The sequence below is a fragment of the Macrotis lagotis genome, chromosome 1, assembly GCF_037893015.1.
Source record: "Macrotis lagotis isolate mMagLag1 chromosome 1, bilby.v1.9.chrom.fasta, whole genome shotgun sequence".
Lineage (NCBI taxonomy): Eukaryota > Metazoa > Chordata > Mammalia > Peramelemorphia > Peramelidae > Macrotis > Macrotis lagotis.
Genome location: NC_133658.1, coordinates 287277229 through 287297748, shown reverse-complemented (window position 1 = coordinate 287297748; position 20520 = coordinate 287277229). Strand labels below are relative to the sequence as shown.

At 40.5% G+C, this 20520-nt stretch overlaps 1 protein-coding gene across 3 annotated transcripts in view; it reads right to left on the bottom strand.

Moving 5' to 3' along the window:
* The window catches only part of RALGDS (ral guanine nucleotide dissociation stimulator), a 91288-nt gene that overhangs the window by 49417 nt on the left and 21351 nt on the right, over positions 1 to 20520 (bottom strand). The window contains exon 1 of one of the 3 annotated variants that reach the window (XM_074210806.1): positions 10328 to 12434. The exons of the other annotated variants lie outside the window; for them this stretch is intronic. Within the exon in view, the coding sequence (XP_074066907.1) occupies positions 10328 to 10477 (150 nt within the window). The 5' untranslated portion in view covers positions 10478 to 12434. Of the gene's footprint in view, positions 1 to 10327; positions 12435 to 20520 lie in introns of those variants that run through there. 3 annotated transcript variants of the gene reach the window in all.

The window sequence follows — 20520 nt, the reverse complement described above, 5'->3', positions numbered from 1 at the left end:
TTTTTAGGTTTTTGCAAGGCAAATGGGGTTAAAGTGGCTTGCCCAAGGCCACACAGCTAGGTAATTAAGTGTCTGAGACTGGATTTGAACCCAGGTACTCCTGACTCCAGGGCCAGTGCTTTATCCACTTCACCACCTAGCCGCCCCACCACTGCTTTTTTTCCCCTCCTTTTCCCTTAAATCTGACTAAGCTGTTGTTGTAAGTTATATATTTATAAGGCAATAACTAATGTCTAAATAAACAGGGCTTTGCACTAGAGTGCTAAAATTTGGAGGGTGCATACTTCTTCCCCAGAATGGCTCCCTCCCCCTCTTCTATCTCCTCAGCATGGGTCTTTAGGAAGTTAGGAACCTCACTCATCAGAATATTTAGAGAACTTCACTTTGGAAATGGCCTTTTAAGTCCCAAACATATAATTACAACCTATCCAAAGCAATGCTAATTGCTTTAAAATGATTTTCTGAAAAAAAAAAAAGGTTTGTTGAAGTCTTTTGACTTTAACCTCTTCAATGCTTTTCAAATTGAATGTTATCTTGTATCAAAGATAAATAATTAAGAAAAATTAATTAAAATTTTAAAAAAATCACAGAATTTGAGGGTTCAAAAGAGATCACAACAATCATTCAGTTCAACCCATATTATTTCCAACAAATGGTCTTCTAGGTCTTCTCAAAGACCTCTAAGAAAAGGGAGTTCATTCAATTTTTGGAAAGCTTGAATTGTATCGATTTTTTCCTTAAATTGAGCCTAAATTTGTCTTTTTACAACTTCTGCTCATTATTCCTTGTTCTAACCTCTGGGGACAAACAACAAGACTAGTCTGTACTCCACATTATAGAGGATGGGGTCTGGATTCAGGAAAATCTACGTTTAAATTCAGCCTTAAGACATTATTAGCTCTGTGACCCTTATGTGGAAAATGGGCACAATTTTAACACTTAACTTCCAGTGTGAGGATCAAATGACATGATATTTGTAAAGCACTTAGTACAATTTCTAGCTCATTTGCTGTAGTTGAGTCATTTCAGTCACATCTGATTCTCCATGACCCTGTTTAGAATTTTCTTGTGGAAGATACTGGAATGGTTTACCATTTCCTTCTCCACCTCATTTTACAGATGAGGAATGGAGACAAACAGGGTTAAGTGACTTGCCCAGGGTCATACAGCTAGTTAAGTATCTGAAGTCAAATTTGACCTCAGTTCCTCCTGATTGCAGGACTAGTACTCAATCCATTTTGCCACCTATCTTCTCTTTCTTTCCTTTCTTTGTTTCCTTCTTTCTAATAGTATTTTATTTTTTCCCAATTAAACGTAAAGTCAAATTTTCACATTCACCTAAAATTTTTGAGTTCTGAATTTCCCCCCATTTCCCCATTAAGAAAGTAGCAATTTGATATGTTATATATGTGCAATCATATAAACATATTTCCATATTAATCATGTTGTAAAGGAAGAAACAGACAAAAGAAAAAAAAGTGAAAATAGTATGTTTTGATCTGCACTAGATCTTTCTCTGCAGTTGGATAGCAGTTTTCATCACAAGTGCTTCAGAATTGTCTTAGATTACTATATTGCTGAGAATTCCTAAGTCATACATAGTTGATCATCATACAATGTTACCATTACTGTGTGCAATGTTCTCGTTTTGCTTACTTTACTTTGAATCTGTTCATGTAAGTCTTTCCAGATTTTTTTCTGAGTCAATTCTGATAGCACAAATGTATTCCATTATATTCATATAACACAACTTATTCAGCCATTCCCCAATTCATGGATTTCCCTTCAATTTCCAATTCTTTGCCACCACAAAACCTAGTTGTCCCTTCTGTCACACTAAAAAAATCTGTCAATTCCTTCAACTCTTATGGCATGAACTCAAAGGCCTTCACCCACTTGAATGTTTAGAAATGAACACAATTCTCTAGAACAGCAAATCACAAAAATGCAGTTTGGGTATCCTCAGGAGACATTCCAAGATTCTTTCAGAGGGTCCAAGAGGTGAAAACTCTTTTCATAATATTAATGTTTTAACTCCTTAGGTGGTAAATATTGATAATTTTTATCACCCTCTTCTCCTTGATTCTGTCTTCCTGGTTGTTCTAAGAATAACTCTTATCTCTTGGCTGTGGGCATTTTCTCTGGTTGTTCCCCTTCTCCCAAGCCTGGAATGTTGTTCCTCCTCATCTCTTGGCTTCCTTCAAGTCCCAACTAAAATCAACCAAAATTATCTTCTACTACAGAGGCAGGGAACCTCTAGCCCTTGTATTGGTCTGGTGTTGACAAAGGAACCATGGGGGGAGGGGAACATGACTTGAAATTCAATAAATCTAGGTTTTTAGGGGGTGAATTAATTAAATGTGACCAAATATAGCCCCAAAATAATGTAACAAATATCCAAATGGCCCTTGGTAGATACCTCTGTATCTACAGGAAGTTTTTCCCAAACCCAATTAATCAAGTGTCCTCCCTAAAGTTAAACAATTTATGCTGTATTTAGATTGTTGGTACAAATTATTGTCTCTCCCATTAGAATGTGAGCTCCTTGAAGGTAATAGCTTAATAAATATCTACTGAGTGTCTGAGGTATACCCTATAAAAATTAAAAGCTCAATTTTTAAGAGTATAAAGACATCTTGAAACCAAAAAGTTTTGAGAACTGATGGATTCTGATGATGTCTAATCAGGACAGAATATATATAGTAGGAAGATCACCTTCCTATTCTTTTGTTTTTGTTTTTGCAAGGCAATGAGGTTAAATGACTTGCCCAAGGTCACAAAGCTAGGTAATTAGATTTGAATCCAGATTTGAACTCAGGTCTTCCTAACTCCAGGGTTGGACCTTCCTATTCTCGAAAGCTCTGTACCTCACTGAAATTTCTCTATAATGATCATATCTGACTATATATACAAAATGTGGTCTTATTAACTTCCTCCTTGGCTGTGAAACTAAGGGATATTTCATTATCTATTCTCTAGGAACTTTGCTCATTTTTCTATTATTATTTTGAAGTGATTTTTCAATTCATTTTTTTATGTTGATTGGCTGATTAGTTGGTTGGACTAGTTCTCAAAGAGGACCAAAATGACATCACTCTGTTAGAGTCAAATTATAGTGTGTCTGATAGAGTGATAGGTCAGGCACAAATAGTCCATGTGAACATTTGGGGAGAAATCCCTAAATCTGCGCATCTCTAATTTCTTTAGTTACTTCAATTCTGCTTGGCTCATAGTATCTTCTTTGATGAAGGCATGCCAATCAATTCCAAAGTTCTTAAGAGAGATTTTGAGAGTGTTCTTGTATTCCTTTTTCTAACCACCATGAAGTGCTTACCCTGTATGAATTCTCCATAAAAGTCTTTTTGGCAAGCATAGGTTTGACGTTCAAGTAATATAGCCAGTTAGTCAGTGTTGCACTCTCTGTTGTAGAGTTTGAAAGCTTGGTAGCTTAGTTTGAGTAAAGACCTCTGGTTTCTTATCTGGTCAGGTGATCTTAAGAATCTTAGACAATTCAAATGGAATTGATTCAGTTTCCTGCCATGCCACTGGTATGCTGTTTGGGGTGAACAGGCATACACTGTCAGGGTAAGTGAACTTATCCACAGCATTCAAAACTTCTCCATTTGCTATAACAGAATTTCAACTTGATAAATGATTATCAAATACCTATTCCATTCAAGATTCTGAACTGGATTGTAAAGCTTATTTTTGGGAAAAGCCCAAAGTCATTTGAAGCTGTTTGGTGTAGTGATGAGGACAAAGGAGTGTCACCCCATTTTAATAATGTATAGGTCAAAATTTTATACAAATACAATTTATAATACAAAATCTTAACATTATATATCATCAACATCTCATTCCATTCTGTCACATAAACTCTTTTTTTTTTTTTAGGTTTTTGCAAGGCAAACGGGATTAAGTGGCTTGACCAAGGCCACACAGCTAAGGTAATTATTAAGTGTCTGAGACCGGATTTGAACCCAGGTACTCCTGACTCCAGGGCCGGTGCTTTATCTGCTGTGCCACCTAGCTGCCCCCACATAAACTCTTTATGTCATATATAATCATATATACCAGAACTCCAAATAGATACATGATTTAGATATAAAAAATTCCATAAAAAACAAATTAGAGATGCAGGAAAGGAAATATTTGTTATGATTGTGGATGGAGGAAAAGTTCATAAGCAAACAAGGGATATGATACAAAAGATAAAATGGACAAGTTTATTACATGAACTTTTAAAGATTCTGTACATATCAAACAAATGTATTTCAAATTAGAATGAAAATGTCATTGAGAAAAAAAATCTTTGCAGCAAGTTTATCTGATATAGATCTGAAATCCAAGCTAAATAAGGTATTGATTCAAAAATATAAGAAGACGGGGCAGAGCACTGACCCTGGAATCAGGAGTACCTGAGTTCAAATCCGGCCTTCGGCACTTAATGATTACCTAGCTGTGTGGCCTTGGGCAAACCACTTAACCCCATTTGCCTTGCCAAAAAAACCAAAAAACCTAAAAAATAAAAAAAAATATATAAGAAGATTCATTCCCCAATAAATATATGGTCAAAAGTCATAAACAATCAGGTCTAAGGATGAAGCCCTAGCTACCAACAATGATATGAAAATACTCCAAATTACTAAAAAATAAGGAAAAGGCAAATGAAAATAACTCTGAGGTTTCATCTTACCCTCATTAGATTACCAAAGATACCTAAAAAAGAAAAGACAATTACTGGTGATCTTTGGGAAGATAAGCACTTTTGATGGAATTGTGAATTCATCTAGCCATTTTGTAAAACAATTTGTATCTCTGCCCTAAAAGTCACTAAACTGTGCATTGCCTCTGATTCCATGAAACCACTACTAGATCTATACCCCAATGAGTATAGGAAATGGGATGGGAAAAGTCTCAAATTAACAAAAATATGTATGGAAGCTATATTTAAGTAAAGAATTGGAAATTTCTGGGTTCCTCATCAATTGAGGAATGGCTGAACAAATTGTGGTATATGAATGTAATAGAATATTGATGCTCAGTAAAAAATTACAAAAGAGAAACCTGAGAAGATTTGTATGAACTGATGCCAAGTAGTGTTAGCAGAACTAGGAGAAGTTTTAATGTTATAACATATGACTATAATGAGAGAAAAACACCTTTGAAAAACATAAGAACTATGATCACTGAAATGATCAGTCATGATTTCAGCCAATGATAAAGCATGCTATTGTTCTGACAGAGGTGCAGAAGAAAGACATAAATTTTTAGGCACAACCTATGGAGGAATTTGCATATTTGTTACAAGATTTTTTTTTTTCCCAACAAGTTTGGAAGGTCAGGGGAATAGAGAGTGGGGAGAATAGTGATTGGGTTGCTAAAAGAGGAAAAAGGAAATGAGGGTCATGAAGCTTTAAAAAAAAAGTACGAAGTTGAGAACAAAAAGACCAAAAGGAAAGCTAAACAGGACAGTTTTGCAAGTTACATAATTTACTATATACTATATAAGGAAAAGCAAACTGAATGCAGTAGAGATTTGTGGTTTAATGCACAATTTTTTTTAGTCTACTTTGCATATGGAAAGTCTCATTTTGTGTTTGTTAAGTTTAGAAATTTTTTTTTCTAAAAAGGGAAACAACTTAAAGTTATTCTGAGATAAACATGGCACAGTAAGGATTATGAGTGTCAACCTTTTTAAATAAGATGTAGATAAACTGTTGGCACACACAGGTGGTAAGAATACATGGCCAGAAGTCAGGAAGACCTTAATTCAAATCCAGCTTCAGATACTTATTAGCTATATGACACTGAACAAATTACTTAGCCCTGTTTGCCTCAGTTGCCTCATCTGGAAAATGAATTGGAGAAGAAAATGCCAGGAAAACCCCAAATGGGGTCAGGAAGAGTGGGACATGACAGAAATAACTAAATAAAAAGTGTTGGAGTCTACTCTGTGGCTTCTACATTCTGAGACCATCCCCCAAAGAGAAGTTCTAGAAACATGTTGAGCAATGGGAACTCCAAGGAAACTAATGTACAACTTCTAAAAAGAATAGATAACCCTCTTTTGCACAGGTAAGTTTGAGGACTGCCCCATTTCATTTCTTTACAGTCACTCCCCTTCCCTCTAGCTAGCTCCTCCTTTCTTATTCTTGCCTTCCTTACACCCCCATCCCCAGAGGTGGGTCCAGTCTCATGTTCTCCACTAGACTGAGCAAGCCTGTACTTATTTCTCTCCAACTCACTCAGTACCTTTCTTCCTCCACTTCTTCTGCACCAATCCAAAATGCTGCAGGTAACACAAAATGTCATACCTCTGAATCAGGAATCAGAAGACCTGGGTTCTACCTAGACCTCTGTCATTTACTTCCTATTTGACCTTTGGTAAATCATTTATCTAACCTTTCTGGGCATTGGTTCCCTCTTCTGTGAAATGAGGGGTTGGGTCTACAGTTGTAGCATATAGTGTACAGATAGAAAACTGTATATCTAGAGCTGGAAGCCACCTTAGAAGTCATCTAAGAACAGGCCCCTCAATTTATAGACTAAGAAATTGGTGACCAGAGAGGTGAATTGCTCAAGATCATTGAGAACGTAAGTCATAGGCTACAAGTCAAGATAAGGTCCTAGAACAAGAAGTTCAGTATTCTTTTCATTGTACCCCATTTCCTCCAGGGTTCCTTCCAGTCCTAACATTTTGTGATTTGGAACAAAGGAAAAGGGGAAAGGAGGAACACTGATCTGAAGACTAATCCTTCTTATCCCCTTCTCTAGACAATCAATTAGAGCAAGACCCTTAGGGGTGAGCTGGAAAATGTAGTTCTTTAACTTCTCTAGGCATGTTTCCTGCCTGAAATAATACTTCACGTGTTTACCTTGCCCAGATAGCACTGCTGTTTGGGAAGATCAAAAAAGATGATGATGATGATGATGATGATGATGATGATGATGATGATGATGATGATATGAAAGGGCTTTGAAATAGTATAAAGAGCAGTTGAAATGTGAGAGATTATTACTAATCTTTGTCTCATCCTGTCAACATCCTACTTAAAACTACCTCCTGCAGGAAGCCTTCCTTGATTACTCTAGCTGCTTCTAGCCTTGATGTTTACATATTTAATCATTTTTGTATGAAGCTTCATTTACTGATATCTCCCTTTGAAGTGTTCAAACTTAAGAAATCACCCAGTGCTTTCCCCATCTTCCTCCTCCTCTTCTCCCCTGCCTTTTTCTTGTGAGGCCCAATTAGCTCTACTGGGTCTGTGTCAGAGTTAGATTGATGCCAGGAGGCTGGCTTGCCTTTACCTAAAGCTCTGAGATTGGCTCTGGAGTGATTCAGGGCAAAGTTAATACCTCTAGGCTCCCACCACCCAACAACCAACCACTGGGGCCAGAAGAAACAAATACGGTGCTCAGGTTGCCCATTGAGAGATGTGTGATTCTTAGGAAGAATTTATCCTCCATAGTCTTATGAACACTCTTGCCTCCTTTCTCATTTTCTCATCCCAGGGCAAAGCTCACAATTACATAGGGCTATTGGAGAAGGACACTCTGTTCTGACTACCCAGAAACACTATCTTTCTGGGCTATGAGTTCCCATTATAGCAGCTATCACTGAAGGGAGGGAAGTAGAGATCATGAGCTCATCTTGTCCATTCCCCTGCTTTGGGGCAGGACTGTATCTAATCATCCTTGATTAATGAGTCTATGTTCAGTCTATTTCTAGACCTCAGTAGGAACTCCTAGGAGGACTATGTTGGCAACTTCTTCAGCCACGCCCGTTGTGTTTCCCTGGTCATTTCTTGGCACCCAGCATTACCTCATTCCTCACCTGCTTCTGTGGTTCATGAGGCATTACCATGTGGCAAAGGTGAATAGGAGGACAGCCACATTTACAGGTCTTGATGAGATTTGTGGTTCGGGAGCTCCATAGGGTGGGGTCCCTAGCTCAACCTCATTTCTTGAGCTTAGTCCATAAAAGATTCCTGCCTCAGATCCCAAGGGAGAATTAAGGCCTTTGGCCTCAAGCAACCTCAAGCTACATTGAGCCAGAATATATAAAGATCAAGGCTCAGACTGAACATATACCATATACTATATAGATAGAAATGTTACTGCTGTTCTGAGTGATTCTCAAAGGACAAGAGCAGAGGAAATCTTCACAGGCCAAAATGCTAGATTAGACTGAGATTCTTGCTTTTTTTGTTGTTGGGTTTTTTTGTTGTTTTTTTTTGGTAAGGCAATGGGGTTAAGTGATTTGCCCAAGGTCACACAGCTAGGTAATTATTAAGTGTCTGAGTCCAGATTTGAACTCAGGTCCTCCTGACTCCAGGGCCAGTGCTCTATCCACTGTGATACCTAACCACCTCTAGACTGAGATTCTTGACTGGGTCCATTCATTTATTCTCTGCTTGAGCATTTCACTTCTTTTTGGAGCCTTAATTTCCCCATCTGTAAAACAAGGAATTTGTACTACAATCAGGTATATCCAACCTGCAGGCTGCATTTCATATTTCAAAGACCATTTATATGGTATTAGTAATATTATTATACTCATTGGTAATATAAGAATTATACTGCTGTCATAAATAAATATTAAATTCTATATGTGGCCCTAAAAATGTAGTAATATGGCCCAGAAGAGCTAAAAGGTTGGACATACCTGGCAGATTAACATTTTGAGCAGCTAAGAGGTAAAATGGAGAGAGTGCTGGGTTTGAAGTCAAGGAAGATATCTTTAGGTGTTCAAATTGGCCTCAGATGCTTACTAGTGAGCTGGGCAAGTCACTTCACCCTGTTTGCCTCAGTTTCCTCATCTGTAAAATGAGCTAAGGAAGAAAATGACCAAACATTCCAGTATCTTTGTCAAAGAAATTCCATATGAGATCACAAAGAGCTGGACACTACTAAAGAATGACAATGTTCTAAGATTCTTTCCATCTCTCATGGTCTAGGTTCTACTATACCTTCCAATTATTTCTTATCCTGAAATGACAAGAACAAATTCACACATGGGACAGTTTCCACCAAAGTAATTACTCTCCACATAGGCATATGGCTTAAGTAGAACATTCAGAGACTTAGGTCACTGGAGAGGTCTCCCCAGTACACTAAAATCAATTCCTTACATTCCTTATATACTTTTCAAATTGATGTTGCACTCATCATAACCTTCTGTTCTCCCAACAAGGCAGGCAAAGTAGTTAGGGTTAGGTAGTATGAGTTTCATTTTACAGGGTCAAGTAGTTAGCACAAAGTCAAAGCTAGAACCCAAATCATTAAGGCTGTAAATTTAAATCAATTCAACAAACTTGTTTTAAGATCAGAAAACACTATGCTAGGCCCTAGGGGAGGAACAAGTTTTAGATTTAAAAACTAGGCTCCCTCCAAATATTAAAGTAATTATATCATACTTTTATACAAGTCACTCCCCTTGTAAGAGCCCTACATTAAGGAAAGAGATGAAATTTTGATTCAGAATGTAAGATTCTCATAGCTTAGTATGACCACTAACCCCATACTTGAGGTGTTCAGTTTCTCCTTGTAGAAATGCTGGCTTGGTATTTATTACCCAGTTCCATAAGTCTGAAATGTAGGAACCAGGACAAACCTGCTGTTAACCATTCTCTAGAGCTGTTGTATCTAGGAGGCCTTGACCTAGGAAGAAGTACATTCGTTCCTGAAAGGTTTCAGAGATCCACACATACTATCATCCTGCTGTCTGTTTACTTAAGCTATAGAATCTCCCTAGCTCCTACCACCCCCTACCCTCCATGATTAACCCAAGAGAAAATGGGTCTGGATCTTTTATCTGCCTATGCAGATTATCAAATAAAGCAAGACAAGATAAAAGATGACAAGACAAGACATGACAAACCCCAGGTCTCCATTATGATCATACTTATAGAACTAGAAGGGCTCTTATAAGTTATCTGTCCAATGCCATTTTACAGGTGAGAAAACTGAGGCACAGAGAGACATACTTGCCCACTGTCATATAGGTAGCAAATAAAAGGCAGGATCCGAACCACATTACTCTAAATTCACATTCAGTACTATTTTTATCATACTACAATCTTTGGTAGCTTTTCTTAGACTGAGAAATGAGAGCTCAAAATATCCCAAACACCCAGCTCTGGGTGGTCCCCTCAAAGCCACATTATTCCCAAGAGAAGTCAAACTCATTCAACCAGTTCTAATGGAGTGGAGATTGAGAAGGGGTGAAGAAGACGAAAGGAAACCAACTCCCCAGCCTGGGGCTTTGGTCCAGACCCAACCCAGTCATTTTCGGAGTAGGTTGATAGTTCCCTCTGAAACTCACCTCTGACAACTGTGGGCTTCTTGGGGAGGAACGATGGGAAGCCGCCCGGCCTCTTGTGGTTACCAGGGAAATACAGGTAAAGAAAATCCAGCCTTTCTTCTGTTTGAATGGCCGGGGAGCAGCAAGGGTTGGGCTTGCTTTTCGGGCCATGGGGAGGGAGCAGGGGCCCCAGGGAGTCTGGGTAGTGGCTGTCAAGCTGTCTGCCCATGTAAGAGAGGTTCCCCAAGTGCCTATGCTGGGGTGTCACCATGTCCTAGTGGCCAAGCCCGCCCCCAAAGGGGCTGTCCAAGGTATACTGGTAAATTCCCAAGCCTCAGCTATCCAGTATCCTCAGCTATGCTGTATTTGAAGTCTGGCAAATGTCCCTAGTTTAGAATCTCCCAGGAACAGGGTGGGCCTTCAAGCTCCTTAATATTATCTCTTTAAGAGCCCAGATCTAATCCATTCCTTTCAATTTACAGATGAGGAAACCAAGGCAAGTCAGGGGATATAAGATACCCTAAGAGAGGTAAATAATAAGATTTTGAAATATATGATACAATGGGAAGAGCGAACAAATATTTAAAAAATTTTTTTCCAATTAACATGTAAAGAAAGTTTTCAGCATTCATTTTTTATAAGATTTTGAGTTCCACATTTTTCTCCCTCCTTTTCCCAGTCCCCTTGACATCGAGCAATCTGATATAGGTTATACACATACAATTTGTTAAATTATTTCCATATTAGTCCTGTTGTGAAAGAAGAATCAGAACAAAAGAGAAAAAACCATGAGAGGAAAAAAATATAAAACCAATTTTTAAAAGTGAAAATAGTCTGCTTTGATCTATATTCAGATTCCATTCTTCTTTCTCTGGATGTGGATGGTATTTTCCATCATAAGTCCTTTAGAATTGTCTTTGATCACTGGATTTTTAAGGGTAGTCTCTCATAGTTGATATATGATACAATGTGCTATTACTAAATACAATGTTCTCCTGGTTCTGCTCACTTCACTTGGCATCATTTCATTTAAGTCTTTCCAGGCTCTTCTGAAGTCCACTTGCTAATGATTTCTTACAGAACAGTAGTACTCATCATTAACAATCATATACCACAATTTGGAATAAGCATTTATTAAGCACCTTCTATGTACATGCACTATGTTAAGTTCTTCACAGGTATCTCACCTGATCCTCACCATCTTACAGTTGAGGAGACTAAATTAGACAGGGGTTAAATGGCTAACCCAGAATCACACAGCTAAAAACAGAGACCAGATTCTAGTCTTTCAACTCCAGATCTAGAGTTCTATGCATTATGCCCCCTAGCTGGAGCATAATCTGTGGGGCATTGTCCCCCTGGGGAAGTCAAAGAGTTTTTCTAGAAGGGTTCATGAATAAACTGAATAGACTGAATAAGTAATATCTTCACATACATTACTATTTTCCTACTTTCAATATATGTAAATGTGTGAATATTTATATATGTGTATATGTATATAGTGGTGAGTTAAAAAAATTCATAGATTGATAGACTGAAAGCTAGAAGAAATCTATCTCAGAGGTCTTCTGGTATGAATCCTTCATTTTGCAGTTGAGAGAATGGAAGTCAAGAGGTTACAGGACTTCTCCACGGTTAAATCCGACCCTCTGACTCTAAATTCAACTTTTTCTCCCAGCTAGACTTCTTCTTCCCTAATGCCCTTGTATTTATTCTTTTACTTACTCTTTACTTGTATGTAAGTGTGTGTGTCACCTTCTTCAATAGAACATAAGCTTCTTAGAGGACTGTTTTATTTGTTGATTTTTATCTTCAGCTCATAATACAGAATAGGTATTTAAGATGCTTGTTAATTGAGAGTACCAGGTTGCACTGAATTGGAGGTGATTTTTTAGTCATATACTTTCTCAGTCAATAGATTCTCATAATATACATGACTAGCATGTATGAGAGGTTAGGAAATGGGAGAGATTATGAAACATTTTTAGATTAAAATGGATAAGGGGGCAATTAGGTGGCACAGTGGGATAGAGCATCAACCCTGGAGTCAAGAGAACCTGAATTCAGATTCAGCCTAGGATACTGTGTGTGATCCTGGGTAAATCACTTAACCCTGACTGCCTCCAAAAAAAGAGAGAGATCAAATGTATTTGGAACTATTCATCTATAACTTAGAACACTGATCTCTCCTCCATATATATATGTGTATATATATATATATATATATAAATATATATATATATAAAATAATTATCCATGGAAGTGACCCTGGGAGATCATTTAAACTACACTACTTTTTCAGACTGGGAAACTGAGGTTTAGATGGGAAGTGACTTTTCCAAGGTCATGTAAACACTTGGAGGGGGGGAGAGCAGACTCAAGTTTCCTGAATGGTTGTACAATATTTCTACTAAGTTCTCAAGGCAGGCTATTAGAGCAGCAGATGGGGTTGGTGAAATAGGGTGGCTAGCTACATCCTGAGTACAGGATCATCTATTGGTAGCTGCCAGGGGGGATTAGAAGGCAGGGAGGGAAGAGGGAATACTTTTGTTGACAGTGATGAGTAGTGGCTAGAGCAGGTAGGGAGTTGATGTCACAACTGAATAATCTTCAGCTAAATGTCAAAATGGACAAGGTACTGGGTCTGGAATCAGGAAGACTTGAGTTCAAGTCTGACCTCAAACACTTCTTGGGCAAGTCACTTAACCCAATTTGGAGAAGGAAATGGCAAACCACTCCAGTATATCTGCCAAGAAAACCCCAGATGGAATCATGAAGAGATGGGCATGACTGAAACAAGTGAACAACAACTACCTGACTTTGGATCCCACACCCTATCCAAAGGAATAGAGATTGAGCTGGAAAAGATCATGTAATTCAATATCCAAATAGATGAGGAATTGAGGTCCTTAGACAACACAGGGTCACAGGACTAGAATAAGAACCTAGGATCTTTGTTTCCATATCAAAAACTTTTCCCATCAGACCCCATTGCTTTTTCTATGTAATCCTACTCTCCTCCAGGAAGTTTTTCCTGACTAACCTAACTCAGTCTTAGGTATATTGTTAATGAAACTGAGGTTCTAAACAAGATAGAAACTCCTTGCTCAGAGGCCAATGAATAAATGGCCAAACTGGCATTATAACTCTGCTCTCCTGATTCCAAAAATCCAACGTTCTTTTGACCATTCACATTATGCTCCCTTTCCAAGAAGACTATTTCCTCTGAAGGTCTCTAGTTACAAACTTATAAAGTGAATGGCCCCCTCTCCTCACCTTTCTTTGCTTTTGGATAGATAGGCACCATGGCAGAGGCTTCAAGTCAGAGGTAAGAAACTGGAAGTGGCCTCAGAGAGTTCATAATGTATGTGTTTATGTTTTGGAATAAGGGATAGTCTGGATATATCATAAAGGCACAACCTGCTCTCTGCCCTTCTGGGGGGGGCCCAGCATTTTTCCCCAGTTGCTAAGGAATCTACCAGCTGCCTGTCAGATGGTTTCACATCCTCTTTGTGGAGGTGTAGGGCTGACACCGGATGTGCATACTCTGGGGAGCAGGGGGTTAATGCTGAGTGGAATTGGGGGTGAGCAGAATCTAATCTCCCTTTTCATCCAACACCCTAATAACATCCGGATCTAGCTAAAAGCTTGCCCCATACTCTTCCTGTTCTGAGAAGCTGGAGCTGGCCTAACAGTACCTAGGACCATAAGGTTCAAAAAGTAGACATGAAGCTGCATGTGCTGGCCAATGAGGTCAGCAGTCAGCAACCATCATAGGGGATAATCTGGAGCAGGCAGTCCCATTGTCCTCTTCCCCCAACCCACTCTATCTTTAATTTTTGGCCTAGAAGAAGAATTTTGAGTTTACAAAGACCTGATTCAAACTTAGTATAAGAAGATCAGTGGGTCATGGATCTAACATGGAAAGGACCTCAGAGCTTATTTAGGCCAACTATTTCATTTTATAGATGAGTAAACTGAGGCTCAGGGACACTAAGTGACTTGCCCAGCATCATAGTAAAGTAGCAAGCAAAAGAGACAGGATTTTAACCCAGATCCTCTGATGCTAGTTAATGTTATTTCTATAGTGCTAGGCAGCATCTTTCTTTTTGGTACTTGCCTCAACCCAAGATTCTTTTGGTAACATCAAAAGTTGATTTGCCCCAGGAACTCCACACCACTCTACTACTGTCATTCTTTGCCATCTTTGGAGCCATGTGGTTCACTGGGGGGGGGCGGGGGGAACTTCACAGATGTATGAACTAGCTGAATCAATCAACTATCCTCAATACAGTGTTAAAGGAGCAATGGTAGCATTTAGGGCCAGGGCGGTAAGGTGATTCATTGGATAGAGAACCAGACCAGGACTCAAGAAGATCTGAGTTTGAATCTGTCCTCAAACACTTACTAGTTTACTAGCTGTGTGAGGCTGAACAAGTCACCTGATTCCTATTTGCCTCAGTTCTTCCTCTGTAAAATGGGAATCCTGGGGAAAAAAGCAACCAGTGTCAGATGAGTTCACATCTTACCAAAGAGTCCACTTTTTTCCAAGGGATTAACTTCTCATAAAGAAGATACAAGAAAGATTCAGGATCCTCCTGGGTCACATCTTAAGTCAGTTCTGGATAGCATGCTTTAGGAACGATGCTCATTATTCAGAGCATACAGAGGAGGGGAATCAAGATGGCAAAGGGGCAGGAGACTATGCCTCTGGAAAGTGAGTAGTTAGGGCATAATAGGCCTTAGGAAAGGGGAATCACTGTCTTAAACTATTTGGAGAAGATGCCCTAGACTCATTATGTTTGGTTCCCAAGAACAGAACTCAGGTGGAAGTAGCTGAGGTTTTAGCTTAAGGCAAGAAAAATTTTCCAAAGGCAGCCAGGTAGTGCAGTGGATAGAGCACGAGCCCTGAAATCAGAAAGACTTGAGTTCAAATTTGACCTCAGACACTTATTAGCTGTATGACTCTAGGTAAGTCACTTTTTCCTTATTGTCTGAAAAGAAAAGAAAAACTTTCCAACAGTTAAGAGTTGTCTAAAAGGTGAATAGGCTGGTTCAGGAGGGAGAGTGTATTCTCTATGTCACTAAAGGTCCTTAAAACAAAGGCTGGATAATTTACAGGAATGTGGTAGAGGTAATTTACTAGTTAGGTATGATTAGATGGGAGGGAAGGGGAAAAAACAATTATTCAATGCCTACTGTGTACCAGACACTGAGTTAAGATTATTTTTACAAATATTATCTCATTTGAAATATATAGAGAACTGAGTCAAATTTATAAAAATAACAAGCCATTCCCCAATTGAAAAATGGTCAAAGGATATGCAAAGGCAATTTACAGATGAGGAAATCAAAGCTATTCATAGATCAAAAATTGCTCATTACTGATTAGAGAAATGCAAATTAATGCATCTTTGAAGTACTACCTCATACCTCTCAGATTGGCCAATATAACCCGAAAGGACAATGATCAATGTTGGAAGGGATGTGGGAAATCTGGGACAGTAATACATTGTTGGTAGAGCTGTGAACTCATTCAACCTTTCTAGAAAGCAGTTTGAATGATGCCCAAAGGGCAATAAAAATGTGCATATACTTTGATCCAGCAATACCACTACTGGGTCTATATCCTCAAGAAATCATGACAAAAGGTAAAAACATCACTTGTACAAAAATATTCATAGCAGCTCTGTTTGTGGTGGCAAAGAAATGGCAATTGAGTGAACAATAGAGTGAATGTCCATCAATTGGGGGATGGCTGAACAAATTTTAGCATAGGTATATTATGAAACTCTATTGTTCTATTAGAAACCAGGAGGGATGGGAATTCAGAGAAGCCTGGAAAGACCTGCATGAACTGATGCTGAGCGAGATGAGCAGAACCAGAAAAACATTATACACCCTAACAGCAACATGGGGGTTGAAATAATCAGGGGCAATTTTAGGGTATCTTCATCTAAGACTCTATATCCAGAGAAAGAACTGTGGAGTTTAAACAAAGACCAAAGATTATTACCTTCAATTTTTTTTAAAGTTGTCTTAACTACTACATAATTTTACTATCTCTAATATTTTATTTTTTCCTCAAGGATATGATTTTTCTCTCAACACATTCAATTTTGATCAATATATATAGCATGGAAACAATGTAAAGATTGCCTTCTGTGGGGGTGGGGAGAAGGGAAGGGAGGGTGAGGGGAAAAACTGTAAAATTCAAAATCTTACAAGAAATGATAGATAGAAACTACTATTGTATATAATTGATATACACTTATATATAAAAAACAAAAAACCAAATATTAATCTCATTTGATTTTCATAACAACATAGAGCACCAGGCAGGTGCCATTATTTACATTTTCAATACAAATTTACACTTGAGGAAACTGAGGCAAACAAGTGAAGTGACAAGTCATACTTGAATTCAGGTCTTCCTGATTTCATGATCATCATTTCACTGTAGCACCAGGTGCCTCTGATAATCTCTGAGGTCTCTCCTAAGGCTGAAATTCTAAGACATGATGACTTCTAAAAGATAGGCTGTTACAGGAAAGAAGATAATGGGTTCTAATGGAAAAATGACTAAACCAATTTGTTTTCTTGCCTCCAGTCTCTCCCTTCTCCAATTCATCCTCTTTACTTTCTTCTATTATACTCCTAATGAATCTCAGAATTTTTGAATTGGAAGGGACCTCAGTGACCAGCTGGATCATATCCCAAAGGAATCCCTGCTACCACATAGTCTGACAAGAGGCCCTCCCTTCTCTGTCTGAAAACACCACTTAAGTCACTAGGAGATAATTATTACTGCTGCTTCTACTACTACTATAAACCTGCTGTGGCTCCCCACTGCCTATAGAAATAAGTATCAATGGCTGTTCTTGGAATAGAAGGCTTCTGCTAATTTATCTCCAACCTATTTTTTCAGCCTTCTCTCATGCTCCTTTTCTTAAGAGTCTTTTGTTTTGTTTTGTTTTGTTTTTTTACCACAGGCTTATTTTTCCTTCTCAGGTCTCATCCTATATGTTCCTATGCTGGAAACAGATTACTGCCCCATCTCTGTCTAGTGAGCAGTTTAGATCACCCCCCCACCTCCATTCAACCTTCCTCAACATCCATCCACCGGGTCTCTTTCCAGCTAAAAGTGATGTCTTCCCCTCTCAACTTTCTAAAAGCCTTTCCCCCCCAGCTTAGCCCTTTTCTTTATAAGCCGTAGAATCCAAACAGAAGAGGGAGTATTATAATTTTATGGAGGAGCTGGAAGTTAGCACATTTCCTGAACTGCAGTAGGCTCTCTATAAATGCTTATTTCCTCCCTCCTTCCCATAAAGCTTTTTATTCCCACTTTGCAGATAAGCAAACAGGCCCTGAGAGCTAGGTTGACTTGGCCACGGTTAGAGTGGGGACTCATGGGGTCCTTAAGGCGATAGGATGGATACTCTTTGCACTAACTCCCCTCAAACTAGAGTCTGCCCTTGCTTGGGCCCCACCCCCACTGCCACAGTCAAGGCTGGCGGAAGGCAGGTATCAGAACTCCTCATTAATATTGAGTGCCCCAGGGGCTCGCATGACCCCGGGCGGCAACCAGAGGCCTGACGGCTCCTCTCCCGGCTCCCATTCCTGGGGTTTAACCAAGGCGGCCGAGACCTCCTGCAACGCGGGGCTCCGGGGCCTCTGACAGAACTGGATGACCTCACCTGAAAAGCAGGGAGGAGGCGGCGTCCCGAGTGTGGGGGAGGGGAGGGAGGCTGGGGAGCCCAGCCCAGCCCAGCCCAGCCCAGCCCAGCCCAGCCCAGCCCAGCCCAGCCCAGCTGCGGGCCAGAAGGCAGGGGGCCGCTCGCACCCTCCCCAGGGGCCCGAGGAGGAGCTCGAGCAGGAGGGGAGGGGTAGGAGGGGAGAGAAGCCTGCTTCCTCCTCCCCTCCCCCTCCTCTTTCTTCTCCCCCTCCTCCTCCTCCTCCTCCTCCTCCCCCACAGCGGGTCCCGGCTGCTGCCGCCTTGCCTGCCAGCCACAGGGGGCCTAAGAAGAAACCTCTTTGTTTGGGAGTCCGGATGGCTGCCACATGACACTCTAGATCACTGTCACCAACTGGAACGAAAACAGATGACAAAGAGAGCCTGGGACGTTAGGACACGGGGTGGGGGTGTAGCCTTTCACAGAATAGTCGTGACCCTGGGCGGGCCCCTCTGGAGGCAGAGGGATGGCCAAGATGACCCGGGGAGGAAGGCAACCCAGAGATGGGCTGCTTTGTTTTGCTGGGTATGGCTGGCCTGTACTCATACACCCCTCCCCCCAGACACACACCCACTCACACACCAGCTCACGGGCACAGGCGAACATTAAAACCTAGCGGCAAATACAACGTGCACTTTTCACCCACATTCACACACTGTGACACACATTTGTGGACACCCACACACACTACACTACACTCTGGTGGGCCCAGGCTCCCCTGGTTCGGTGGAAGGGAACCCTCCCTCCCTCCCCAGCAGCCCCTCCGAGGCAGATCCTGTGGGCTGGGTTGAACCTATTGTTTATAAACAGAGCCCGGCTGTCGCTAGGAGCTGTGATTCAGACCAAGAGCATCGGGCTCACAGGGGGGTTGGTTCTGGAAGCTGTTTACTCAGAATGACATCCTGTATGAGGAAAAGAAGACAGGGGCCTAGAGCCTCAGTGGTTTCAATTCTCCTTCCTGGCCTGGCCCGACCCAGGGAACCCACCTGCTCTTCCCTTCATCCACACCGACCACAGAGACATATCAGGGCTCCCACCATATGGTGGACATATGTTAGGGCATGTATGTGTAAGTGTCTAGAGACTGGGGGGGGTGTTTCAGGTATCAGGGAGAGAGGGAGGCAGAGCATTGTCTGATGGTGGGGATGAGTAGGGTTTTATCTGTCCTTTCCTCCATCCCTAACTTCTGAATCTTGATACTTGGGACTGATCAATGACTGAAGGCATTTAAAATTGCATATAACCTGAATACTGTGAAAACAAACAACTGCTTTTTCTTTCAAAGACTCTGACTTTAGTACTATTGACCCATCAGACTCATTCAGATTTGGAGGCTTTTCCCTTTGTTAGCCAATAATAGACCTTAATGATAATATTTTATATTTCAGAGAACTCAGAACTAGAAATGGACTTAGAGGTTTATCAAGCCTCTTCCTTATTTTACTGGCTAAACTCTACACAGTACAGCTTTATTTTTAGCCATATCTTTCATATCCGTAAGGCCAGAAGGGGAGGCAGGGAAGGAATCATTCTTCCCACTTTACAGAAGATTAAACTGAGGTCCAGAGAGGTCGGTAGCCAACCAGTTCTGATTCCTGGTCTAGTGCTCTCTTGGCTATATAACATGAGGAGTGTACCTAGAGAACCCCTAGAGAAATTTTTGAGCCCAAAAACCCAACAGTAGATGTTGGAAGAAAGGTGAGGGTGGGGGTGGGTAGAGAGAGAGTATAGAGCATGGAGCTGTTGTGAAAAGATCAAAGACATGCTTTATTTCCCCAAACCCAAACTTTTGTTTAGTCAGGGATTTAGTCAAGTCCTTCCTGAAAGAAGAGAATAACAGTAACAGTGGTTACCAGGGTGCCATCCTGCTGATTCACAGTTGGGCCTCCAGAGTGAGGACACTTGAGTCATGTTCCTGGGAAGCCCAGGCTGGTTCGACCCCTAATGTTCCCCGGACTGCCCTGGCATGTTGAGTCAAGTCCTCCAGCTTACACCCTGTGGGCACATCACACGGGCTTTCTGCCCGGGAAGATCTGAGAAAGATTCACCCAATGACTCTTTCATCATCACACTCAGTACAGAATATACTAACAAACAGGCCAGACACAGTGGAAGGTTTGTATTTTTTATCCCAATCCAGAGGTAAGGTAGCAACCAGCATGGGACTAAAAGGACTCTTCCCCAGACTTCCTCCACAGGAAGGTCCCTCTCTGGTCCTCAGTTTGAAGTGTTCTAATGGCACAGCATAACCTCCTTTGTCAAACCCACTCTGTGACCCAACTATAAGTACAGAGTACCCCTCTCCTGGTTACACCAATGGTCAGACTGTCTTTTAAACCTATGCTCATGATCACCTATTCCAGTGGTTTTTGCTCCAGGTAAAAATATTGCCAGTTGCAGTTCTAGGATTCAGTTATCTTTGCATCCATAGAGACATTATAAAGAGACAGCTTGGTACAGTAGGAAAAAGTCCTGGCATTT